We start from the raw sequence: 25129 nt of genomic DNA, 5'->3' as shown, positions 1-25129 counted from the left end.
GTATATGAAACATGAATCTGAAAAAACTGGAAGTCATAAAAAATGTAATGAAACACATAAATGTCCATAAATATATATACACATTGCAACGTCCAATGTCCTGGAAGTTGCAGTGTGTATATATATGTGTGTATGCATATAGATATAGATGATATAGTTTATAACATCATAAATGGTGACTTTACACATGGACATTACAGAATGGGATACACAGAAAACATATAGACTATATCTGTGGAATGAGGTGATGAGGAAGCTCAATATCATTGGTCAGAGCAAGGTCAAGGAAAATCTTCAATTATTCATGCATGAGTTTAAGTTGAGGCTGTAAAAAATTAAATAAGAGCCAAAATATGACCGTCACTTTATTCCACCTATGTTTAGAGACAATCTCAAGACATGTTGTGGAATACCATAAAAGAAATCACATCTTTAAAAGAAAATCATTAATTTGACAGGACAGAAATAGAAGGCCCAAATGGGTGTCGGAAGAGATGGAAACTTAGTATTTAATGTAGAATACCTAAAAGGAATGGAAAAATTGATGAAGTAAAAGAGCTGAATAGAAGATTTGAAAGGATATCTCAAGGAGACAAATAGATTATAATAAAATGTGCAAATTCATGAAGCTAGAAAACTAAAGGGAAAGAAGATGCTTGCCATTTTTCAAACTGAAGGGAAAATATTCAGCTCTTAGGTTGAAACATTGAAGAATTTTATAAGGAAAATATTGAATGATTCAGGAAGCATCCACCGAAGATAGAAGGAATACAGAAAGCCGCTATGCCAAAGAGAATGGGCTGACATGCAACCATTTCCATAGGCATCACTTGACCAAGCACCAAGAGGATTAAAGGAAGAAGTCCAAGCTGAACTAAGCACATTAACAAAAGCAATAAATAAAGAAGATTCTGATGTTTTCAAGGGTTTTATTTTACTTGTATCTACAATGAAAGCCCCTGGAAGCTGCAGGAAGGAAATCAAATGGTTTATTGCATTGGGCAATTCTGTTGCAAAAACGATTCTTTAAAGGATTAAAAATATATAAATTTCATGTTGACAAGTAAGATGTAGCTGACCTAAGCCATGACATTTTCAATCGACTCTTAGGCATTGAAAAGTAGACATTAAATAAGGAAGACTATCCGACCCCTAGTTCTGTGAGTCAGCAAGTGGAGCTGGGCTGAGTGAGTGCTTCGTGGCACTGAGCTTTGCAAGGGAGCCTCCTATCTGAGGATACTCAGCTTTCTCACTCTGTGCTGGGAAGTCTGGGAATCTCGCCTCTCTGTCTAGTGCTGTGAAGCCTCCCACTCTATCTAATGCTCTTGGATCTGCTGCCATCACTTCTCCACCATTTCTCCACAGTGGTCTGTCTTCTGGATAAGGAGGCTTAGTGCACCGGATCTTGGGGACTAAGTGGGAATCTCTACTTCAGCTCATCTTGCTTTATGATAGTGAATTCCCTACTGTAGGTGTCCATTGGTCATTTTTCTGGTAAGGTCCTTAAGCATAGTCACCATTTATGTTGGTGTAAAAGAGTATTTTCAATGAATAATCAACAACTCTATTAACAAAGCCTTTTCCAACTTTTACATTCCAGACACCTGTAAGGATTAATGCTTCTAAATTGCATGTTTGTTTCCTTTCAGACTTCAGAAGTTATACAAATCTTCCATGTCTTTATACTTGGTATTAGTGGATGGTACATACATTTAATTAATAGATTGATTGATCTTCCTTGCAAGAATATGTATACTATCCTCTCAATGATAGATAGCATTATCTTTCAGGATAGATTTTTAGGTACACTTTTTGACAATGACTGGCTGCCAGTCCTCTTCAATTTGCCATTGTCCAATGCAGAATGACCAATTCCAATTCACCTCAACCCCTCAATGCCTGAGATATCGATCATTAAAAATTCTATTTCAGTTTTGACAACTTCCCTTTTTATTGGATTAGTACATTGTATGATTTATGAGAGGATTACTAATGAGTGTTTGTAGCTGATTCTTCTCATTTCAAGTCATGCCACATCTACAAATACAGGTTTCAAAAGTTTTATTCCCTTTATGTCATTAAAGTTGACTCTACTTTGAGGAGGCAGTTTCCCCAATTGCATTTTGAGTGCCTTCCAATCCAAGGGACTCCTCTCACAACACTATGACATGTTCTTCTGCTATTCATACGATTTTCTTTGCCACTTTTTTCTTCAGAAATAGGTGAACAGTCTTTCTTCCTAATCTACCTTAGTTTGAAAGCTCTGCTGAAAGTTGTCCACCAGGAATGACACTATTGGTACATGAAGTATAGGTTCTGGCATCATATAAACCATCAGAGTAAGGCAAACTGACAGATAAATCAGTTTGATTACCCTTATAGAAGCCATATTTAATATAAGCCAACAGCTATAATTGTGCATTATTTAAAAATAACATAAGCATTTTTATTTAAATCAGTAAACAATAAAGATGTGAACTATAACTGTTTTATTAGCCAGATGCTGAAAATGGAGAATAAAACAACTTTACAAAGTAACTATTAAAAAATTAGAGAAGAGAAATATTATGTTTAATTTCAGATTATAGTATTCTCTCTTTAAGAGACCATATCAAAAAACATCAGAATTCAATGGTGACGCATAACAAGATTATCATACAAAATATTAATTGTTGTTGTTATTAGGTGCTGTTGAGTCAGTTCTGACTCATCATGACCACACACACAATAGAAAGAAACAGTACCCAGTACTTCGTTATCTTAGCAGTTATGCGTGTTTGTACCCATCATTGTCGCCACTGTGTCAATCCATCTTGTTGCTTTTCCTCTTTTTTACTGACCTCTATGTCATCTAAAGAGCCCTGCTGTTGCAGTGGGTTAAGTGTTGCGCTGCCTACCACCCATTCAAATTGCGAGTGGGAGAATGATAAGGCTTTCTGCTACCCTTAAGATGTATAGATCCCTTCAGAACCAGTGGTGTGAGTGGCGATACTGGGAGGGTAGAGGGAGAGTGGGTTGGAAAGAGGGAACCGATTACAAGGTTCTATATGTGACCGCCTCCCTGGGGGACGGACAACAGAAAAGTAGGTGAAGGGAGACGTTGGACAGGGCAAGATATGACAACATAGTAATTTATAAATTATCAAGGGCTCCTGAGGGAGGGGAACAAATGAGGACCCGATGCCAGGGACTTAAGTGGAGAGAAAATGTTTTGAGAATGACGAGGGCAATGAATGTACAAATGTGCTTTACCCAATTGATGTATGTGTGGATTGTGATAAGAGTCATATGAGCCCCTAGTAAAGTGATCTAAAAAAAAGATGTGTAGTCTCAGAAACCTAATGGACGCGGTTTATATGGACCGGTTTATATGGACCTCTATGAGTCAGAATTGACTCAACGGCAGTGAGTTTGGATTACATCACCAAGTATGATGTACTTTTCCAGCAACTGGTCTCTCCTGATAATATAGGCAAAGTATATGAAATGAAGTGTTGGTATCCTCGATTCTACGGAACATTCTTGCTGGACTTTCCCCAGCATGAATTGGTCCATTCTTCTAAGAATCCATGAAAATTTAATTTCTTAATCACCATCATTATTCAAAGACATTCATTCTTCTTCAAAAAAGATAGTGTTCTTAAAATATCTCTCTGAACTTTGGAATTAAAGTCCTGTGTCAGGAGAGGCCATATACTGTCTAGAAAAGCAGTTGGTTTAAACAGGAATAAAATTGACCCTATGTCTTGAAAGAGAGGATGGAAAACTCAATGTCAACCGTCAGAATGGGGTCAGGTGCTAGTGTGGTGCCTACCACCAAATGTCCATACAAAAATTCAAGTTGAAGCTGAAGAAAATTAAAATATATTAATGAGAGACAAAGTAAAATTTGAGTTTAGAATTTACATGAATTTAGAGATCATCTCAAGAATAGATTGGACGCATTGGCTACTAATAACTAAAGAACAGATAGATAAGGTGTAGGATGACATCATGCACATCATCCACAAAGAACGCAAAAGGTCATTCATGAGCCATGAAAGAAAGAACAGACCAAGATGAATGTCCGAATAGCCTCCAAAACTTGCTCCTGAAGGTCGAGGTTAAAACAAATGAAGAAACCGATGAAGCAAAAGAGCTGAACAGAATATTTCAAAGTGGTTTCAGAAGACAAAGTAAGGATAATCTGAGAAGTAGAAATTATGAGACAGAATGAGAATTAGGATGAGATGAAGACTCATTAAACCCTTGTTACACAAATAACACAGCCTTACTTATTGAAAACAGGATTTAAGCACTTGCAGTTGAAGATCAAACGGGGCTCTGATGACAGAGTGGGTTAGGAGTTAGCTGTCAATGGAAAGCTTAGCAGTTCCGAACAACCAGCTGCTTCTCAGAAGAAAGATGAGGTTCTCTGCTCTCATGATTTATAGCCTCAGAAACCCACAGGGGCAGTTCTACTCTATACTAAAGGATCAACATAAGTCAGAATTGATTGGATGTCCGTGAGTTAGGCTTGGTTTGTTTTGTTTTGCTGTAACAGCAGTTTATTAAACTACTCACAGTTTTTCTTTAAAAAACTTAAACATGTCTAGCTGACTGAGTCAGAGTTGACTTGATGGCTGTGAGTTATGAAGATCAATGACTACAATCTTTAGTATGTACTACGTCTCAACTTAAAGAAAGCAAATATTCTCACAACTGGACCAATCAACAACAGCATGATAAATAGGGAAAGATTGACATTGTCAATTATTTTACTTTGATTCATAATCAAGGCCCATGAAAACAGCAGTCAAGAAATCAAATGATAAATTGCATTGGGAAAATCTGCGGCAAAATACCTCTTTAAAGTGTAAAAACCAAAGATATTACCTGTAGGAATAAGGTGAGCCTAACCCAAGCCATGGAATTTTCAAATAGCTAATATGCTTGTGAAAGCTGGATAGTGAAGAAGAATTAATGTGTTTGAATTATGGTGCTGACACAGAATATTGAATATGCCATGGACTGCCAGAACAATGAAGAAATCTGTGTTGGAAGTAATACAGCTGAAGTTCTTTGTAGAAGGGAAGAAGTCCTTTGTGCATATGCAGGCAGGACTACTTCCTGGAGAAAAACATCATTCTTGGTAAAATAGAAAGTCAGACGAAAAGTTGGATTCTCAGAGTGGCTGCAAAAATGGACTCACATATAGCAACATTGTGAAGATTTTTCAGGACCAGACACTGTTTCATATTCTTTTATACAGGGTCCTTATTACTTGGAACTGACTTAAAGTACCCAACAACATTAATAATGTTAATAATTAAAATTTTTAATCAATGTATTTCTCATCATTTTTGAATAATGAAGTTCTTATTCTGCAGTCCATCAATATGATTAGATTTTTATATTTATTTTTTTAGTTGATCATACTCCAAGTCACTCAGAATCAAAGAGGGGGAAAATATTAGCCTTTTAATATCTTCAATGATGAATTAATGACTCTAGATGCTTATGGATTCTGTTAATATGTTTTAGAGTTTTTGGATCAACATTATAAAGTTTAAAATATGAATCAACAACGAGGAAGAATGCCAACAAAAATAAAGAAGAGTTAAAATAAATAGTAAAACAATTAGACGTGGCATAGATCTATATACACCATATATATATATATATATATATATATATATATCACTCAACTAGGTAACAAATATATGTTCTTCTCAATAGCACATGGAACATTCTATATGACCATCCAAATGCTAGGCCAGGAAGAAGCTTTAGTACTTTGAGGAGGATAGAAACATGTGCTTTCTATAGCCAGAATAGACTAAAATGAGAAATAAATAGCAGCAGGAAATTTGAGAATTCACAAAAAAAATCAGAATTCTTATAGGGTGCCAAATACCTAAAATTAAAAAGAAGAAATCTATAAAATCAATTGCTTAATCTTCCACCTTAAGAAACAAGAAAAGGAAAAACACACTAAACTCAGGGAAGAAGAAATAACATTAAAGTGGAAATAAATGAAGTAGAGAAAAAAATGCAGTACAGAAAATCAAAGCTACCACAAGTTAGTTCTTTGTAAAGATGAACAAAATTGGGAAAACTTTAGGTGGAATGACTGAGAAAAAACGAGAAAGAACCCAAATGGTTAAAATCAGGAACGAAATAAGGAAAATACCACAGGTCTTACAAAAATGAGCAGAAGGAGTATAAAGTATATTGTGAACAACTGTGCCAATAAGAATCCCAGGTGTCACAGAGATTAAAGCACTCAGGTACTAGCCCAAAGTTGAACCTTCTAGCTGATCAGTTGGCTTCTGTGGAGCTTCATGGCCATGAAAACCCTAGCACAGGAGTTCTGCTCTATCTTATAGGGTCATTATGAGTTGCAACTGGCTTGACAGCAGTGGGTTTTGTTTACGCTAACAAATTGGACACCTTAAATGAAATAAAAATATTCCTGGAAAGGCAAAAACTATTCACATCCATTCAAGAAAAAATAGAAAATCTGAATATACCTATAACACATACAGAGATTGGATTGTAATTTAAAGACTTTCCACAAGAAAAGCATAAGACTTGATAGTGCCATTGATGAACTCTATCAAACATTTCAAAAATGAACATTAACTATCCATAAACTCTTAAAAAAAACAGAAGAAGAAAGAATGTTTCCAAATATAACTCAAGCTGTATGATATTACTCTGATATAAAAACCATATAAAGATATCACAAGATAAATAAAAATGCATCAAAAATATATCTTATAAATATAAATCTATACCTCTATTTAAAGATGGCATTCTTTTCTACATGGAACATACTGAGGGATCCCCCCAGACCAATTTTAAACTCAAACTTCCTGCTGTTGAATCAATACTGGCTCACAGCGATCCTGTAGGACAGAGTAGCCCTGCCAGTTAGCCTTTGTGAGACGCGTCAATCGCTACACGAGTAGACAGCCTTATCTTTCTCCTGTGGAATGACTGATAGATTAGAAATGCTGACTTTGCAGGGTGCAGGATAGCACCGTTGAAACATGCAACTTTCCTCTAGTTCTTTAATGCTTCCTTGCCCTGCCACCCCCCCGCCCCACTATCGTGACCCCAATTCTACCTTGAAAATCCAGCTAGACCAGAGCATGTACATGGGTACAGATAAGATCTGGAAACACAGGGAATCCAGGGCAGATAACCCCCTCAGGACCAACAGTGAGAGTAGTGAGACCAGGAGGGTAAGGGGAAGGTATAGGGAGAAAGGGGGAACCGATTATGATGGTCTACATCTAAGCCCCTTCCAGGGAGACAGACCACAGAAAAGTCGGTGAAGGGAGACACTGGTCAGTCTAAGACATGAAAAAATAATAATTTATAAATTTTCAAGGGTTCCTGAAGGAGGGAGGGTGGGGAAAGGATGGAAAAAATGAGGAGCCAATATCAAGGTGAGATAGTTAATGTTTATTGTACCAACCTGGCCAATGAGTTAATTCTCAGGACAATGGTATATCTTATATCCCTAGAATAATGCTAAGGAAATATTAGTTATGAGGTGATATATTTTGAATTGAGTATCTTTGGAGTACCTGAGTTCTTGACCTGTGAGGAAAGGAAGTTTACGCCCAGGTGAGTAACATGCAATGGCTTAGTACTTCAGAGGATACCAGTACTTGACTTTCTCTGTTATCCTCATTTCTGTATAGACTCATAGTCTCATAATCACTAAATGTAGAAGCGGCAAATAATATAAAGCTCAGAGATAAAGAAAAAAAACACCCTCTTTATTCCCAAACAACGGAAACCCCAGGTCTACTATATCCGTGGCTGCCGCGTGGATGATGACTCCTGTCTCACAGAGTGCAGCTGCTCTAGAAGGCGTTCTTTCCTGTAAGTACTTTTCAGTTATCCTTGAGGTTAAATATTACATAGTCTTAAAATCACAAACTCTGTACTGTATTCACTTATTTTATTCAAGGGGCATAAAACAGTAATAAAATATTTGAATTGTCAAAGATTGCTTGCTTCATTTATGGATCATTTAAAAGCTCAGTAAGCATGCTTTATTTCTGTTCCTCAGGTCACTATGATAGTTGGACAGATTCTCACTTTACAAACCAACAAGCGTGGTGCAGAGGCATTTCTACTGTTCGTTCAGTTGCGCAAGAGCCCTGTGGCTCGTGGGTACCCATGAGTGTCGATGCACACAGTCAGCAGTTGGAAACCGCCAGCTGCTCTGCAGGATCAAGGCCAGGCTTTCTACTCTCCTCAAGAGTTAGCTCTCTGAAACCCACGGGGTAGTTCTACCCTTTCCAGGAGTCTGCATCGACGTAATGGCAGTGAGTTTGTTTTTTTAATTGCACTGTTTTCTGTGTATTGCACGGACAATCTAACACAGAAATGAAATAGGCAAACTGTCCCCTCAAGCTTTGCTTATAGAACTAGGGTCCACACAGGCCTTTTACTGCACCTACTGATTTGAAACAAGTTAAAACTTAGATACTATTTTTTTTATACCAATTCGTTAATGGAACTTGTGACTATACTCCAGAGAACTGGAAAGGTTTTTAAACTTCTTCATGTTTTCAGAATTACAACACCAAATTGTTTAGGGAGTTGGAGGTCCCTAATAGCAACAGCAGACTTTAATAGTAGTCTTAGTTCCAGGGATAACCCTTTGGAATTCTGGGAGGACAGATCACAGGCCTTGATTTTGGCAGAACAGAATCACAGTGTTATTTCTCTTAGAAATTTCTGTGATTTGGGTAGGTTTTGGGTTGATGCTTTTGCAAATTAAGTCCATCTCGATCTCAATCCATTACATTATTTGACACAAAAGGCCTCCACATAACTGATTTTAACATCATTCCCATGCAATGTCCTCATAATTTAAAACCTTAAATTCGTTTACTGCTTTTAGCACTGCACTAGACTTATAAGAAAAGATCCTGCTGAAGATCACTCTCCCTCTAGATACGGAAATTACAAGCCAACCAAAGAGGAAGATCCTTGCCACATATGCTGAGCTGAACGGAAGCAGATGTTCTCCTTCCGTTCTTGTATTTTCCGGTCTACAACACACATTAATGAGTGTCCACTAGCCACAAAAACAGAAGAGACATGTTCTATTTTTAAAAAGCACTAGATGGCTGGAAGAAATATTGAATTGGATAAAGGAGTACTAATGCAAGAGAGGTGTTTCATTCAACATCCTAGATCTGTTCATTTACCTCAGGCAAGTTATCAATTTTCTGCAAGTATTTCTCAAGTTTAATATGAAAGGGCTGGATTGGAAGTTCTCTGGGATAATTTTGGTGCTGACATTACAGGAAATACACAGGGGAATAAGTTGGACAAGTTTATCTTATCATAAATCATTTTCGAGAATTTAGTAACCCATTGCCAATGAGTTGATTCTGATGCACAGTGACCCTGTAGGACAGAGTAGAACTGCGCCCTTTCACTGTTATCCTCACCCATGGTTTGAGGGTTGAAATTTTAGCAAAGCTCAAAGCAAGCTGAGAGTGGATGAGTTAATGTGGTTAATATAAAGAACAATAAATTGGCTGCTATTTCATACTATAAAGTGTGGCTGTGGAGTTGGGGGGGGCGGGAGTGAGGGGGTGGTGGTGATGGGAAAGTATTGGCAGATGATATTAAATAAATTAGCAGAGATGAAAACATGAAGCCCTGTACGTCTTGCTTCCCATGTCCTCTCTTGTAGACCAGTGGGTTTTAAACATACGTCTATATATGTGCTCCATTGTTAGATATGTTGCAAACAATTTTATTAATAAAATAACTATTGAAAATTATTTCTTTTCTAAGGTAAGAATGAATCCAAGATTATTTCCACATTAGAAAATACCTTCCAAAGGACAGAAATCAGGTAGCATGACAGTGAGTTTGATTTCCCTTATTATCCTAGCCTCATCTTCTGATATTACATAATATGCAACATACTCACTTATCATACTAAAATAAGTTTCAACTTTGTGAATTATATACAAATCTTCTCCTATTGTAGCTTTTACAAAAAAAATTCTCCTTATGCAGCTGTCTGTTCTTTGACCTGATTTAGGTTTAAGGAATCTTTTGATTACGGTAATCCTTAGAGCTATCGCTGAGTCAGGGTTCTGACTCTTATCTGGCAGGTACGTGCTGGTGCACATATTATGGTGTCATTATTGTTCACTTACTTTGTTGGGTCATCTTCTTAAATGCAAATTGTTGGAGAGCCAACTTGATATAATAATATCCTTAGTACCTTATAATGTATTTCATTATATATATTTCATGAATGATTAATATTCTTCTAGTAATAACAGCAAGACAATGACTACTAAATATAAAGTTTTATACTTCTATTCACCATTACAGATGTGCATGAAGGAATAACTAACATGACCGAGACAAACTGTACAATCATTTCAAATTTTATTTTTCTGGGGTTTTCCCACTATCCTAAAGTTGAGGTCGTCATATTTGCATTGTGCCTGCTGATGTACTTGGTCACCTTGCTGGGCAACGTTATTCTGATCTCTGTCAGTATCCTGGATTCCCACCTGCACACCCCCATGTACTTCTTCCTCAGCAACCTCTCCTTTCTGGACATCTGGTACACCTCTTCTGCTCTCACTCCAATGTTGGCAAACGTAGTTACAAAGAAAAGCACGATCTCATTCTCAGGGTGCACTGTGCAGATGTACTTCTCTCTTGCCATGGGCTCCACAGAGTGTGTGCTCCTGTCCATGATGGCATATGATCGGTATGTAGCCATCTGCTTCCCCCTGAGATATCCCATCATCATGAACAAGAGAATTTGTGCACACATTGCAGCTGGCTCCTGGGTGACAGGCTCCCTTACCGCCCTTGTGGAAACAATTTCTGTACTGCAATTGCCTCTCTGTGGGAAAAATATCATCAATCATTTCACTTGTGAAATTCTGGCTGTCTTGAAACTGGTTTGTGTAGACACCTCCATGGTAGAACTCCTTATGCTGGTGATCAGCATCCTTCTCCTTCCCGTGCCGATGCTCCTTATTTGTGTCTCATATGCCTTTATCCTCTCCAACATCCTGAGGATCAGCTCCGCGGATGGCCGAAGCAAAGCCTTTTCAACATGTGCAGCCCACCTAACGGTGGTCATTTTGTTCTATGGGACAGCTCTCTCCATGTACCTAAAGCCATCAGCTGTGGATTCACAGGAAATTGATAAATTTATGGCTTTACTATACGTGGTTTTGACCCCTATGTTGAATCCAATCATCTATAGTCTAAGGAATAAAGAGGTAAAAATGGCTGTGAAAAGATTGCTAGTTAGAAACCCTCTTTATGCTCTCTTTCTTTCCAGTAGCAAATAATATTAATCAACATTAATCTAAGGGTCGTTTAATTTTCAGGGTACACCCAAACATTTTGATAGTGGAGAAAGACACATTTTAAATGAGATATTTTATTTCCTAAGTCTCTTCTTGACAGACCACTGTAACTCTCAGATAATATAAAGATTTCTTACCTAAACCTATCTGAAATATTTATATAAATACATATTCTATAACTGTGTAGCTGTATTTTACATGTGAGTATATACAGGCAATTCCTGAATTACAAAAAAGATTCATTTCTAACTCTGACTTTAAGTCAAATTTGCAGGTAGTTTGGAACAGATACAAACTATTTTTCTGGATCCTCATTTTAGTGCAAGAAGAGGCTCAAAGCCTTTTCAGAGGTTTAAAAGCCGCTCAAGAAGTAAAGGTGATTGTGATGAGGAGTTTGTTGTCAGTAGGGTTGGTCCATTATGAGAGTGAGGGAAATCTTACTTAGCGTTGAAGGGGAAGTGTGAGTTGCCTGTACTTTGATGTTCATTACTAGGAGACTTGCTGAAGTTGCTCATGCAGATAGACCTATGTGCTACGAATACCTACATACAAATGTAAAGAGTCTGTGCAAATATAGTCCTGAATAGAATCGGTTCAAAAGGTGCCAACCAGGGAAAAAGTTAGCATTTAGTAGTAATGTGTTGTTGAGAGGGTGCTGACATGTCTTAAATTCAAAAAAGGTATATCAGTGAAACTACTAGTACCCTTTCAATGGTACCTTTCTGGGCCAGCTGGTTTCTTAAGCTAATGAATTAATCTATCAACATTATAAAGGAAAAGGTGTGATTACTATGCCATAGAAAATACAATATTCAAACCTAATAAAGTGGTGTAAAATCGTAAAATATATGAATATATCTTAATATAGAGAGCACAGCATGCATGCAAATACCAAAATGAATACTCAAAAGCTTTCATGGAATTCATAGATCCTCTTTGGAACAAATGAATAAATATGAGATCAAGATGTACACATCTTATTTCCTATTTATCACAAATGTTTCACCAGAGTTAATGAAATTAGAATGATAATTTCGACCCAGGTTGTGAGTTTCTCCTTGGGGGAGAGACAGAAGGTGTTCTGGGCTTAATGTTGGGACATATGAAAAAAAATCATACCAAATATTCAATTAGCCCATTCAAAGGGTGACAATTTTATCAAGCCAGGTGCCTAGGGGAGACACAATGATCTTTGGTTATTGAGAGGCTAAAAGAAAGGTGGAAAAGTAGTGGTAATAGGAATAAGGAATGACAACAATTCTATGTACAAGAAGTAAGGAGAGTATACATAAGTAATAGCTAATACAGTTATTGAGATTAAAGCAATTATTAATTTCAGCTAATCAGCCCTAGTCATTCTACACTCCTTCAGAGATATAACCTTTATTTCCTGCAAAATGGCAAGGTGACTCTGATTTCTGGGTCAGGAGGTAACGTGTGTTTAAGCCTCACAAGTTTCTTTTTCTGTGTAGAACTTTCCGAGTAAAGTTTGTTTACCTTTTAAGGTTTTCTGTTGTTAGGCCTTGGATCTATTTTCTGTTAGTAGGTGCTTTTCTGTAATTGATGTCACTCAATATTATAAGCCTATGACAGTGCCTTCCGTTGGTGAGGACCTCTCTAGGTTTTGGCTAGGATTACGGGCCATACCGAAAATGGTTTCTTTTACCTGATTTGAGCCAATTTCAGTGAAATACACACATAATATCTAAGATTATCTCACTCTGATATTACCTATGAATTGTCTGGTTAGTGTTTTATAATTGGCTATTGTAATATATCCAATAACAGGAAGGAGTTTATCATTATTATTTTAAATAAAATGAAAAAGGGGAGAGATTGGAAGTAAAGGTTAATAAGGTTTCCATACTAGAATTGATCAATGCTTTTAAAAATCAGAATATAGAATATTTGTATTGAAGAGGAAATATGATCTATCATGATGACCAAAGTTTCTGGATCAATGTGGCAACAATGTTCAAATACAAAGAGATATTAATAATAAAAATTTTTCTGTATCCTTTCCATGGACTCTTACTTATCACAATAAAATAAAATAAAATATATAGTCTCTGTATTATTAGCTTAAACTAGAAAACATAAAATTATATTCTCTATATATTTTCTGAAGAAAAAAAATTATTATGTTTCTCATCTACAGTGTCAATACTTGTCAATTAAGTTATTATAGCTATTGAAGTAGCAATGTGGTATTATGGAAATGTGTGAGATCTACCACTGAAGAACTCCGGATTGAATGCCTATCCTTCCATTTTTAAAAAACTGTTTGACCTTAGACACCCTAACTTGATGTCATGTCCAGAACACAGAACAAGATATGTTGGGAGACCTGCTAGCCACAGGAAAAAGGCTCTGGAGAATGATTCATTCTCTCTCCCACTGAATACAAGCTTAGATGAAAGGATTGACGGTTTTAACTTTGTAAGGAATGTGAGAAGGCCGTCATGTTTGGTAAAGTAGAGGGGCAGCAAAGGAGAGGAAGACCCTCAAGGAGATGGATTTCACTGTCACTGCAGCAAGGGGCTCAAGCATTGGAACAATTGTGAGGATGGTCCAGGTCTGGACAGTGTTTCAGTTTGCTGTGCATAAAAGAGCCCACTCAATGGCATCTACAACAACAAGAATGTGGTGTGATAATGTGTATCCTTTTTGTTAACCAGAAAAAGGTACATACAAGTTCTATTTCTGAACTGAAGTAGAATATTATATGTCGGTTACTAATGCCAAGCTATCCAAAATACTCTAATATTTTAGTGGAAGTGTAGAAGTGAGAGCCTTTTCCTCAGTAGATAGAGAAAGAGATACAGAGACAGAAACACAGAGAGACCAAGATAGTGAGACACAGGGAAGAGTGTGATTTTGACTGAGTGAATCAGAGTTTTAAGAGATAAGTAATTTTTAGAATGAGTGAAACCTTTTGTTAACAAAGTCACAGCAGCAAACAGAAGAGAGATCCTTTCAGAAATATTGACTAGAATTCACTTAAGTGGTGGCAAGTGGAATGGTCAGCTGAAGCAGGTTGCTTCAGCATAGGCTCATGACTTTGGGCTTTATTCTTTAGAAAATGGAAAAGCAGTGAAGATTTTTAAGTATTTATGACACGATTAGGCTGATTTTGTGATAAAGACTGGTGTAGAAGATCGGGTGACAATAGAGAGATCAGTTAGAGGACCATTACAACAATGTCCATAAAAGGCAGTAAAGATGTAATATAATGGGATGGAAAAATAAGACACACGTGAAATGTACAAGAGTGTGGGGTTAGATTTTAGAATTTCTCAGTTATGGACAGGAAGCCATTAGAGATGAAACAATTAGTTCTAAGTGAATACCTGCTTTAACCATTGTTCAGATAAGGGGAAGCTAATGAGGATGGTAATATCACGTAGTTAGAGATATAAATTGATTGACTGGTTGACTACACCTTTGTGGTCAGATATCCAGGTGAAGACAAAGGTTAGTGAAATCCAAGAGAGAATCAGGAAGATAGGCACATATTTGGAAATCTTTTGAACAGAGATGGGAATGTGTATGATTGATATGGTCAAGGAAAAATAAGAACAAATGTTTTTAAAATAATTGACTCATATTTTTGTATATTTAGTCAGGACTGTGGAATGTTTAAAAAGAGACCCAGTTTTGTCATGGGTTATGTGTTGGACAGCTAATCAAAAGGTCAATAGTTCAAAACAGCTTCCCTATGGGAAAAAGGTGAGGCTTTCTACTATAATAAAGATTTATAAGCTTGGGAACTCACAGGAGCAGTTCTATCCTGGTTTAGTAGGTCACTATGAATCCGTAATGACTTGTTAGCAATGGTTATAAAAGAAAAAACAACACGTGAATTCTAAAGTGAAGAATTCCAATTTGGTTTTCTGTACAAGTCAAGTGATCTTTGGAGATGTATTAAAGAATCAAATCTAGTTTCCTCTTCCATGAAATAAAAATGTGTGACGATATTACACATTTTTATAGAATAAATAATGTATGGAAACAAGCAACTAGGATGGATCCTGATATTTATTAGCGATCAATTTTATTCTACCTGTGTTAAGTTGGGGTCTCTAGAAAAGCAAAATCAGTGGTATACATACTTAAAGAAATATATATCAAGGAAATGGATATGACAGTGGTTGAAGTGGTCAAGTTCAGTCTGGGGTAAGTTTGTGGGTCAGATGTGGAGCTGAAGACTTTTCCTGGCTCCCATAGCTAATGGAACTAGACAATCAGGAAACAGGAAGATGAACTAGGAGCTAAAATGATTACAGGCTGGTGTAAGCATGGGTACTGAGGAGCTTTGGGGTGTAGGGATTACCCATCAGCATGTGATCCACATGGTTGGCACTATGAAATTACCAGTGGACTGGGCTTTCTACGCCCCTAAATAGTTACAGTCTCAGAAACCCACAGGGGTCACTGTGGGTCAGCACTGACGAAATGGGAGTGAGGTTGGTTTTAATTTGGTAGGCAGGGGTGTGTCGATGGATGCAAGGGCAGCAGGTTGGATCCTCCAGCAGGCATTATGGCAGACTGCTATTAGCTTCCATGCTTGCCAGCCAATATCGTGGGCCACTGGCTCAAGTGCAAAGAACTGGGGTTTAAGGAAACAGATGCAGAATCCAGACACAGTGAGAAGGGGAAGCCTTCCTTCCCACAATGTCTGCTTAAACAGGGTAGACCACACCCCCAAGAAAACTTCCTTTCAATTGTATCATGGATTTGACTTGATTAAAGGGGCAACTAACTATCTGTGTGGATCATAACAAACTATGCATGGCTTTAAAAAGAATGGAAATCCAAAACCTGCATATGGACCAAAAGGCAGTTGTATGAAAAGAATACGGTTTAAAATTAGGAAAGGTGTGTGTCAGGGTTGTATCCTCTAACCATACTTATTCAATTTGTATGCTGAGCAGATAATTAGAGAAGTTTCATTATATAAAGATGAATGCAGCATCAGAATTGGAGGAAGGCTTATTAATACTCTGTGATAGGCAGGTTATATGAAACATGTTGTATCATTTCACCATCTTTATTCAGTCTATACACTGAACAATCAAACTAGACTATGAAGAAGAAAGAAGCCTAGGGATTAGAAGAAAGCTCATAAAAAACTTCAGTATGTAGATGGCACAATCTTGCCTGATTAAAAACCAGGAAGACTAGTGACAATAATAAACTACAGAAGCTGTGTGGATTACACCGGAACACAGTGGAAACAAGATCCACACAAGATCAATAAACAACATCCTGATCAATGAAGAAAAGACTGATATTGTCGAGTATTTCCATTTACTTGACAGTCCACACTCAGGGAAGTAGCAGTCAAGAATTCAAGCAATGTCTTGCAGCAGGCAAATATACTGCAAAATACTTCTTTCAAGTGTTTAGGAACAGAGATGTGACTTTGAAGAGTAAGTTAGGTGGACTTGACCAAAGCCATGTTATTTTCAGTTGCCTCCTATGGATATGAAAACTGGACAATGGATAAGTAAATGGGAAAATAATTAATGCATTTGAATCTCACTGTTGTTAAAGAAAATTGAGATTACCCCATACTGACAGAAGAACATACAATTCTATCTTGGAGGAAGTAAAACAAGAGTGCACCTTAGGAGCAAGAATGCTAATACTTTGTTTCAGGCACTTTGGCTACATTTTCTTGTGGCACTAGTTCCTGGTAAAAGACATCATCTTTGGTAACATCGAGGGTCCGTGACAAAGGGCACGATCCTCACCTTGATGGCTGTAGCAGCCAGTGGGCCCAAGCATCCCAATACTTCTGAGGACCGCATAAGGTCCGGCAGTGCTTGTTTTCGGGTGGCCACGAGTGGGTGGCCACAAGTCAGAGTCAACTCAAGGGCAGCTAACATCACCAAAAGCAACAGCAGCAAGATTGTTTCAGAGATTATAATCAATGTACACCCTAAATCGATTATAATTTAGTGTGAATAAATATTGTATCATTTCTTTAAACAAGAAAAGAAAAACTCCATTTAAAGTCTTCTTACAGTTTCTTCTATCAACACCATGCATTTTACTTAATTCGTTCATAATATAACAACAGTATGTTGTTATCTTTGCTGCTTTAGTAAGTTATGTCTTTATAAATTTAAGAAAAACAGTAAATTTTAACTCCTCACATTTTCTACTGTTCTTCATGTTGTGATAGGTATTTGGGAAGGGAAAAAAAGAACGTGAAATATGTAGCTAGAAATATTTTAGGCTGTAGATTGGAAATAGATAAGTTCTTGGCAAGAATAAACAGACAAAAATGTTAAGTCACATACATTTACAAAAAGAAGAGTTGCAAATATGTATTTTATTTGTTGAATATGTGCTAAATTTCTTGGAAGGGTTACTTTAAAATAGATTTTCCTTGTTCTCATAAATTTAATTGCACGTCTTAGACTATTTGTCTCTATGCTTTTGTGAGATCACAGTCCTTTTCATAACATGATAAAGTTAGACTGCTAATCTGAAAATGCCATTATTTCTGGAATTCTGTTATTGTACATATTACTTAATTTCTTCTGTTTTGTTTATATTTAAAAGCATTGCTCAAATATGTCAGCTTATTTTGTATATGGACTCAAAAGTGCCAGTTTCTCATTGTTTCCTACTGAACCAATGACTATTTATAAGTTTTCACATGGTCCCATGATTATCATGGGCATGATCACCCCAAACTGATAGGGCAATCAGTTTGTCAAAAGTAATGTCTTTCAAAATGGATGCATAAGCAAATGTGGTGAAGAAAGCTGATGGTTCCCAGCTATCAAAAGAAATAGCATCTGTGGTCTTACAGGCTTGAAGTTAAACAACTGGCCATATAGCAGGGAAGCAACAAGCCCACATGGAAGAAGCACAGCAGTCTGTGTGATCATGAGATATTGACAGGATTGGCTAACAGGCACCAGAAGATTCAAAACAACAGCAAAAACAAAACATATTGTTGAGAACTAGGTGGGTCGGAGCAGAGACCCAAAACTCATCTGCAGACAATAGCACATCCCCTCACAGAAGTGTCACAAGGATGGGATGAGTCAACCAGGGTGCAGTATAGTACTGATGAAACACACAATATTCCTTTGGTTCTTTGAGGCTTCCTCACCCTCCACCATCATGACCCCAGTCCTGCCTTTCAGTTCTGGCTAGACCAGAGCATATATATACACAGGTACAGATAAGAGCTCACAACACATGGGATCCAGGTCAAATAAAGCCCTGAGGAACAGAAATGGGAGTAGTAATACCAGGAGGGTAGGGTGGTGGTGAGAAGAGGAGAAGAAGGGAGAACCGACTGCAAAGATCAACACATCACCCACCCACCCCACCCCAGGAGCACAGACAACAGAAGCATGGGTGAAGGGAGACAGCAGTTGGTGTAAGATATGAAAACAACAATAATTTATAATTTATCAAGGGTTCATGAGGGACGGAGGGGGGGGGGGGGGGAAGGAAAAACGAGGAGCTGATACCAAGGACTCAAATAGAAAGTAAATGTTTAGAAAATGATGATGGCAACATATGTACAAATATGCCTGACACAATGGGTGAATGGATTGTTTTTAAGAGCTGTAAGGGCCTCCAATAAAATGATCTTTTTAAAAAAAAAGTAATGTCTTTAAAGTCATTACTTTAAATGTCTTTAAAGCCCTGGATCATTATTATCTGCTCCTCTGTCTAACATAATGTATTTGTCCCAGTCACTGCCCTGGTCCACACCACGCATCCCACCTGGACCAATGATGTGTTCATCTGTCACCAATTTTGTTTTTGTGATGTTTTTCTTCGACTTTCTATGTCCATTTTAAAGCTCTGTGTCTCAGACCCAAAAAGAAAGAAGGAAGAAAATTAAGGGATCAGGTGGAGGTGCACTAGTGGAGAGTTTGACTTTTTAAAAAGTCTTTGGATTTGGGGGTTCATATACATGAAGAGAATTGTCCCATAAAATAAAGTCACCTTTGTCATGTGGGCTGAGCAGGTAGGAAAAGCCTTTATTTCTTCCTGCAGCTGAACTCATTCTCAGTACAGAAGAGAGGAGGAAATACCAGGTATACAAATCAGCAATAATGGAGAAAACACATATACTACATTGCCCAGCATGATAGTAATCTCATTCATGGAAATAGCTGCTCAAGGCAGCTTGCCAGTGGCCAATATTTCACAAACAAAATGATTATTAGCATTCTTCCCTCAGAAGAGCAACCAGATTGCAAGAACACTTCTGTCAATGAGTTGAGAAAGCCTAATTTCCAGGAGGCAGCAGCCATCTGAATACACAGTGCCTTGATCATGAGGATGGTGTATCTGAGAAAGTGGCGGGTGGCCACATAGCAGTCAAGTGCCATCACTGGCTAGGAGCACCCACTCCATGGTCTCCATACTGTATGAGAAAGACATCGTAGTAAGGAAATTGTTATTTTTTCTTATAAGAAATGTATCAGCATTATGGGGATAAAAGAGGGCGTGTACTAAATGTCTATGAAGGAAATATTGCCAAGAAAGAAATACACATGGATGTGTGGAGGTGGTAATCTGGAGCACTGAATGACCAATGTAAGGTTCCCTAGGTGTAAGACCAGGTCCACCAACAACATTTCACAAAAAAGGTTTGTTCAGCTTTTTGGTACTTACAAAGTCCCTGCGGAATAATTAAATCTCAATTATCCAAGTTGTCCTTTCCATTATCCAGAAAAGTAAACCACGTGTGAGTTTAGTGACTCTGCATGGGAAAGGTGTCGTATCATATGGCAAGTGGGACAAGTGTGTCAGCACCTATAATACTCTGGTAACTACGAAGTTGGCTTCTGAGTCTTCCTTTAGGTCACATAGATCGTAAAGCATTGGATTGCAGATACATAATCATTACATAACTAGATTCTTTAAAATGCAGACATTTATATTTCATTTCCTGAGATTGTGATACACAAATTCTGAGGCATGGAAGAGCAATTTGCATTTTAACAAACACCTGTTTGATTTTCAGACCTAACTTTGAAAATCAATATGAAGAATGTGTTCTTTATTTCAACAAATATTTCTTTATTTTGACTTTATGCTATATCAATTATTAGCAGTAGAATTTGCATAGGGTATTATAATTTAGAAATTATCATTTGTTTTATCATATAAAAATGTTCATAAACATTACACATTTTATCATCACTATTCTATTGTGAAAAAAAGAGGTTAAAGAGATTTAAACTTATGTCCAGTAATTTTGAGTAAGTAGGCTTCTATTTAAATCTCTTTTTTCCAAATTTTATGTGCCATGAGTTTTTTTCACTACCTTTACAGCCGTCCAAACATTACAAAGTTAGGCAAGGAGTTAGACTCAGATAGCTCTTTTTTTAAAATTATGCTTTCCAGGTAATCCCAATGTGTAACTCAGGGAACAAATCATTCATTTTGTAGCGTACTTCTCAAACTTTTTATGCAAATGAATCACCTAAGGATATTTAAAAACCACATAATCTGATTCAGGGCATAGGACCAGGAGGCTAAGACTTGCATTTATTACCTTGTCCAGGTGCTGCTGGTGCTGCCTGTCTACAGAACACGCAGGTGAGCAAGGCCTCTTCAACTACAGGTTTCTGGCACCAGAGAGAGCAGAGAGTAGTTAGATCGAAGACAGTGGGAAACGGAACACTCTAGTGAAACTGGACTGGAGGGCTTCTGGGTGATTTATTGCCAATGTTCTTTAGCCTTTAAATATCCAGGAAATCGTATCGCACAAAGAAGGTTCCATTTTGTTCTGGTGTCCATATAAAAATCACTTCTCTTCCACTTGTTAATCTGTATAATGGCCATTTACTTAAAATATTGCATTATCTCAAAAGCTTCATCTTGCACCAAATATCATGAATCAATTTGTATAAAAAAATTAAAGAGTACTTATTAGCAACCGATTTCTTCTTTATAGTATTTGAATTACAGAATGTCTTTTTTAAATGGCTCTGCATCTGCGTGCCTTTTTTGTTTTTGTGTTTTAAAACACAGTTTGCATCAGTTTGGGTAGGTAACATGTTTCTAGAAATTAATTCATTCCTTCTACATTTTAACATTTCTTGGAATATAGTTATCCATTGTATTCTGTTTCAGCCTCTTTATTTAAAATTGCTCTGTTGCGATGTCACCACTTTCACTTCTTATTGAAGTTATTTCTATCTTCCTTTTTACCTTTGTTAGATTTGCCAGTGGTTTATCTTTTATCAATCTTGTCAATGAATCTACTTCCGGTCTTTGTGTTGATTCATTTGCTTTTGGTTTTTATTTCATTTATTATTGCTCTAATTTGATATTTTGGTAACTGTTCTTATGGTAACTGTTGGCTTGTTTTGTTGTTCTTTCCTGTTGTTGGAAATGTTATGTTAGGATGCTGATTTGCTTTTCTTCTTTTTCTGTCCTCATATCTATTACTATAAATTGACCTCTGACATTGTTTCTGCTGTGACCTAATTTTTTTGCATGTTTCATTTTTCTGCTCATTTTATTCAAGAATTAAAAAAAATCTTTATATCTCCTACTACTCAACTGTTTTAAGCTGTAATTTTCTGAGATAGTTAAAGTTTTTTGGGCCAACCTGGTCGATAAACACATGTGGGGTTAATTGAAGGGCGGAGAGATAAATGACTCGGTGAGCCTCGCCTTTTGAGTTCTTGGGTCTCTTGCTTTGTGATGGTTGGACCATTGTGCAGCTGCCTTAGCCAATCCCTGTTTCAGCTGGCAAAGTTCACTTCATGCAAGACATCCTGGAGGAGAAGCTGCATGGACCTACTCCGATGTAGCCCTGGGTGTTGGAGCAGCCATATGAAGACCCCTGCCAGTGCTGAGATACTTACACTTTCACTAACTCAGCTTTCCTCCTGCAGTTGGTATCATTGCATCTGTATTGTGAGATGGAAGAGGACTTTGTGGATTGGTGTCGGACATATGGGTTAATGTTGGACTTGTGGCCTTGGGCAGCACTGGGTTGGGATGTTTTCTTGATGTGCACTTAACCTTTATATAAGACTCTCTCTTATACATATGAGTTTCTGTGTATTTGTTTCTCTAAAGTACCCAGACTAACACATTTTTCTTTGGTGTATTATTTTTTTCTCCTTAAATTTCCTATTGCTGATTAATAATTCTATAGTGTTGTGATCTGAGAAGATGTTTTGTAATACTTCAGTGTTTTAAATTTTATTGAATCTTGCTTTGGTTCTTAATGTGTGTTCCATCTCAGACAGCCTTCCTTATGTTTCCTACAAATAATAATATATTCTGATGCTTTGGGTGGAGTGTTCCCTGTAGTGCTATTGAATCAAGTTAGTTTATTGACTGTTTTAATCCTTAACTAGTGCCCCATCTGGCATCTTGGGCTTGTTTTTACTTTAAATTTTATGTCATCAGAAATTTATATTGTCACATCTGCTCTTTTCTGATGCCATTTTATTCAAATGTTTTCTCCATCCTTGATTTTTAGTTTATTTCAATTTTTTATCTAACATGCGTTAACTTGTAAACAGCAAACTGGCGATCATGTTTTCTTATCCATGATCTCTATCTTGACTAGTATATTTAATCCACTTAAATTCAGGGTTATCTTTCATGGTTGGATACTCTGGTTTTTATAAATATTTTGCTATTTATTTGTTGTGCAATTTTTCTGGCTATGTAATTCTTGGTTGACAATATTTTTCCTTCAGACCTTTTTGCTTACATAGTATCTGTTGAGAAATCTTCGTTTAGTTTTCTTGGTTCTTCTTTGTTGGGAAGGTCGTTTTTCCTGAGCTTTCAGATTTCTTTCTTTGTCTTTTGCTTTGGAAAGTTTGATCATGATATGTCTTGCTGATTTTCTTCTCATGTCTATCTTGTTTGTGGTTCATTGACATTCTTGATGCTATTAGGGAAAATTTTCTTCCAGTAAATCTTCAAAAGTAAATTTGTGCTTTTTCTTTAATCTTCCTTTTGTGGAATGATCTTTGAAGACTATTGATATTGAGCAAAGACTGATGTACTTGTAGAAATTATTTCTAATGACAGTGTGCCATATAATTCTTCAGCATTTCATTTTAAATTATTTTTTGTGGCTGTTCCTTTAATAGATTAGATCAGAGCTTTATCTTCAACTAGTTTCAGCCTTCTGTTGATTTAATATTACTCCTATGCCCTTTCAATATATTATCTATTTTTGAAATCTTAGCATTATTCTTCTGAATGAAACTGTTTCTATATGGTCTTTTTTCCCCACCTTTTTTGTTGTTGTTGTTCAGTTTGTTTTTGTGTTGCTTTCTTGAATTCTTCCACTATTTTGTCTGTTTCTGGTTTTGTACAGCCCTCCCCTCCTCCCTACACCCCCTCCCCACACACATACCCCCCCAATATTTAAATTATTTTAAATTTCTAATCAGGTAGTTCTAATGTGATATTTTCCTCAGAAGATTTTTTAGCTCAATATTTTCATCACACATTTGTGCCATGTAATCTATTTTTGTGTGTGAAATGAGGTTGTCTGTTTTCTCAGAAATATTGTGTGGTTTTGTACTTACTTTTAATTGATGACTGCATTTGGTGTGTTTTGCCCAACTTAAGTTGTTTATTTATTTGTTTTCGTATATCTATGTGACTGAAGTGCGTGCACTACTTCATTTGCATGCTTGGTAGCAGTTCAGTTTGGCAGAGGAGTTGTGCTCCTCTTGGGCGTGACAGAGAATGGGAGTGTGTAAGCAGCTGGCTGCTCCCCATTCGTGTGCGCAGTGGAGGGAAGGGTGCACTGGTCTGGTAACCCCAATGTCAGTGGTGCAGACCCACCAACTGCTCTGAGGAAAAGGGGAGATGTCTGCTGTCATAGATTCATGGTCTCATCAATGTTATTGAGGGCTCTATGAGTTGAAATCAATTCAATAGCAGCTCTTTTGTTTAGAGTCTACAGGGAGAAAGCCTTCTCTGTCATTGAAGAGACAGAATGATGAAGTGGTTTAACACTGTGAATTGTGAAGGTAGACAGCCCGGCCCTGAGGAAAACCTTAGTCAAGCACAATCTCTATGGCTTTGAGAAGGTCACTGAAACTCTCTAAGCTTCAATTTTCAAAATTAGAAACTTAAAGGTTTTTACCTGATTCTTTTATGCTGATGATCAACGAGTCATTTTTTAGGAAACATTTAAGATATCTAGGAATACATAAAAAGTAATGCTTATATGAGACAAAATTATATATTGAATTTGATTATACAACATTTTGACAACTAAATTAAGACAATTGGAATTAAATTGGAGGAAAATCTGTTTTCTTGCTAAATATTAAAATTCATTCAGTGTCTCATTGACAGACTAAAGGGTAATAGAAGATACAAAACTGGATCATGCAATACTGATAAGTTCATAAATACCAGCTTAAAAAGCAATTTCTGCAACATTATTCTAATTGGTCAGATATAAATTTTGTTATAATGAACGTTTCCCTTCTTGATAGTTGTTGAGCACTGGCTTCAGCTGCTTCAGAATTAAATTTTAAAAAATGGTGGAAGGACCATGATACTAATACAGAGCAGGTGCTAATTTAGCCTATGTAGTAACAGGAAACGGAAGTATTTCACAACACTCCCACACTTATGTGTGCATCTGCCACCCACAGCCAGGGCAGAGCTAGCATACCCTGCTTCTCCGGAGCTCTCGGGAATGTGGAAAGTGGGCGAAGAGCGGGATCTAATAAGAAAATGCAGGATCTGGTAGGTTAGCATGGTCTAATTGC

General features: G+C 37.0%; 1 protein-coding gene and 1 pseudogene across 1 annotated transcript; one reads left to right on the top strand and one right to left on the bottom strand.

The window, feature by feature from the left end:
• The first annotated feature begins 10391 nt into the window (after positions 1 to 10391).
• Positions 10392 to 11351, top strand: LOC101649316 (olfactory receptor 13F1-like). Its single transcript, XM_030887376.2, has one exon. The coding sequence runs from the start codon at positions 10392 to 10394 to the stop codon at positions 11349 to 11351; it is 960 nt and encodes a 319-aa protein (XP_030743236.2).
• A 6684-nt stretch (positions 11352 to 18035) lies between these two features.
• On the bottom strand, positions 18036 to 23241 carry LOC115871869 (annotated as a pseudogene).
• Between the last annotated feature and the right edge of the window lie 1888 nt (positions 23242 to 25129).

The sequence above is a fragment of the Echinops telfairi genome, unplaced genomic scaffold (assembly GCF_000313985.2).
Source record: "Echinops telfairi isolate 266 unplaced genomic scaffold, ASM31398v2 ScPeMD7_7410;HRSCAF=8448, whole genome shotgun sequence".
Lineage (NCBI taxonomy): Eukaryota > Metazoa > Chordata > Mammalia > Afrosoricida > Tenrecidae > Echinops > Echinops telfairi.
The sequence above is the reverse complement of the archived record's forward strand: the minus strand, read 5'-3'. Positions and strand labels throughout refer to the sequence as shown.

Bases quoted from the DNA above. Each gene is read 5' to 3' on its own strand.
- LOC101649316 (XM_030887376.2), top strand. From the start codon at position 10,392: ATGACCGAGACAAACTGTACAATCATTTCAAATTTTATTTTTCTGGGG.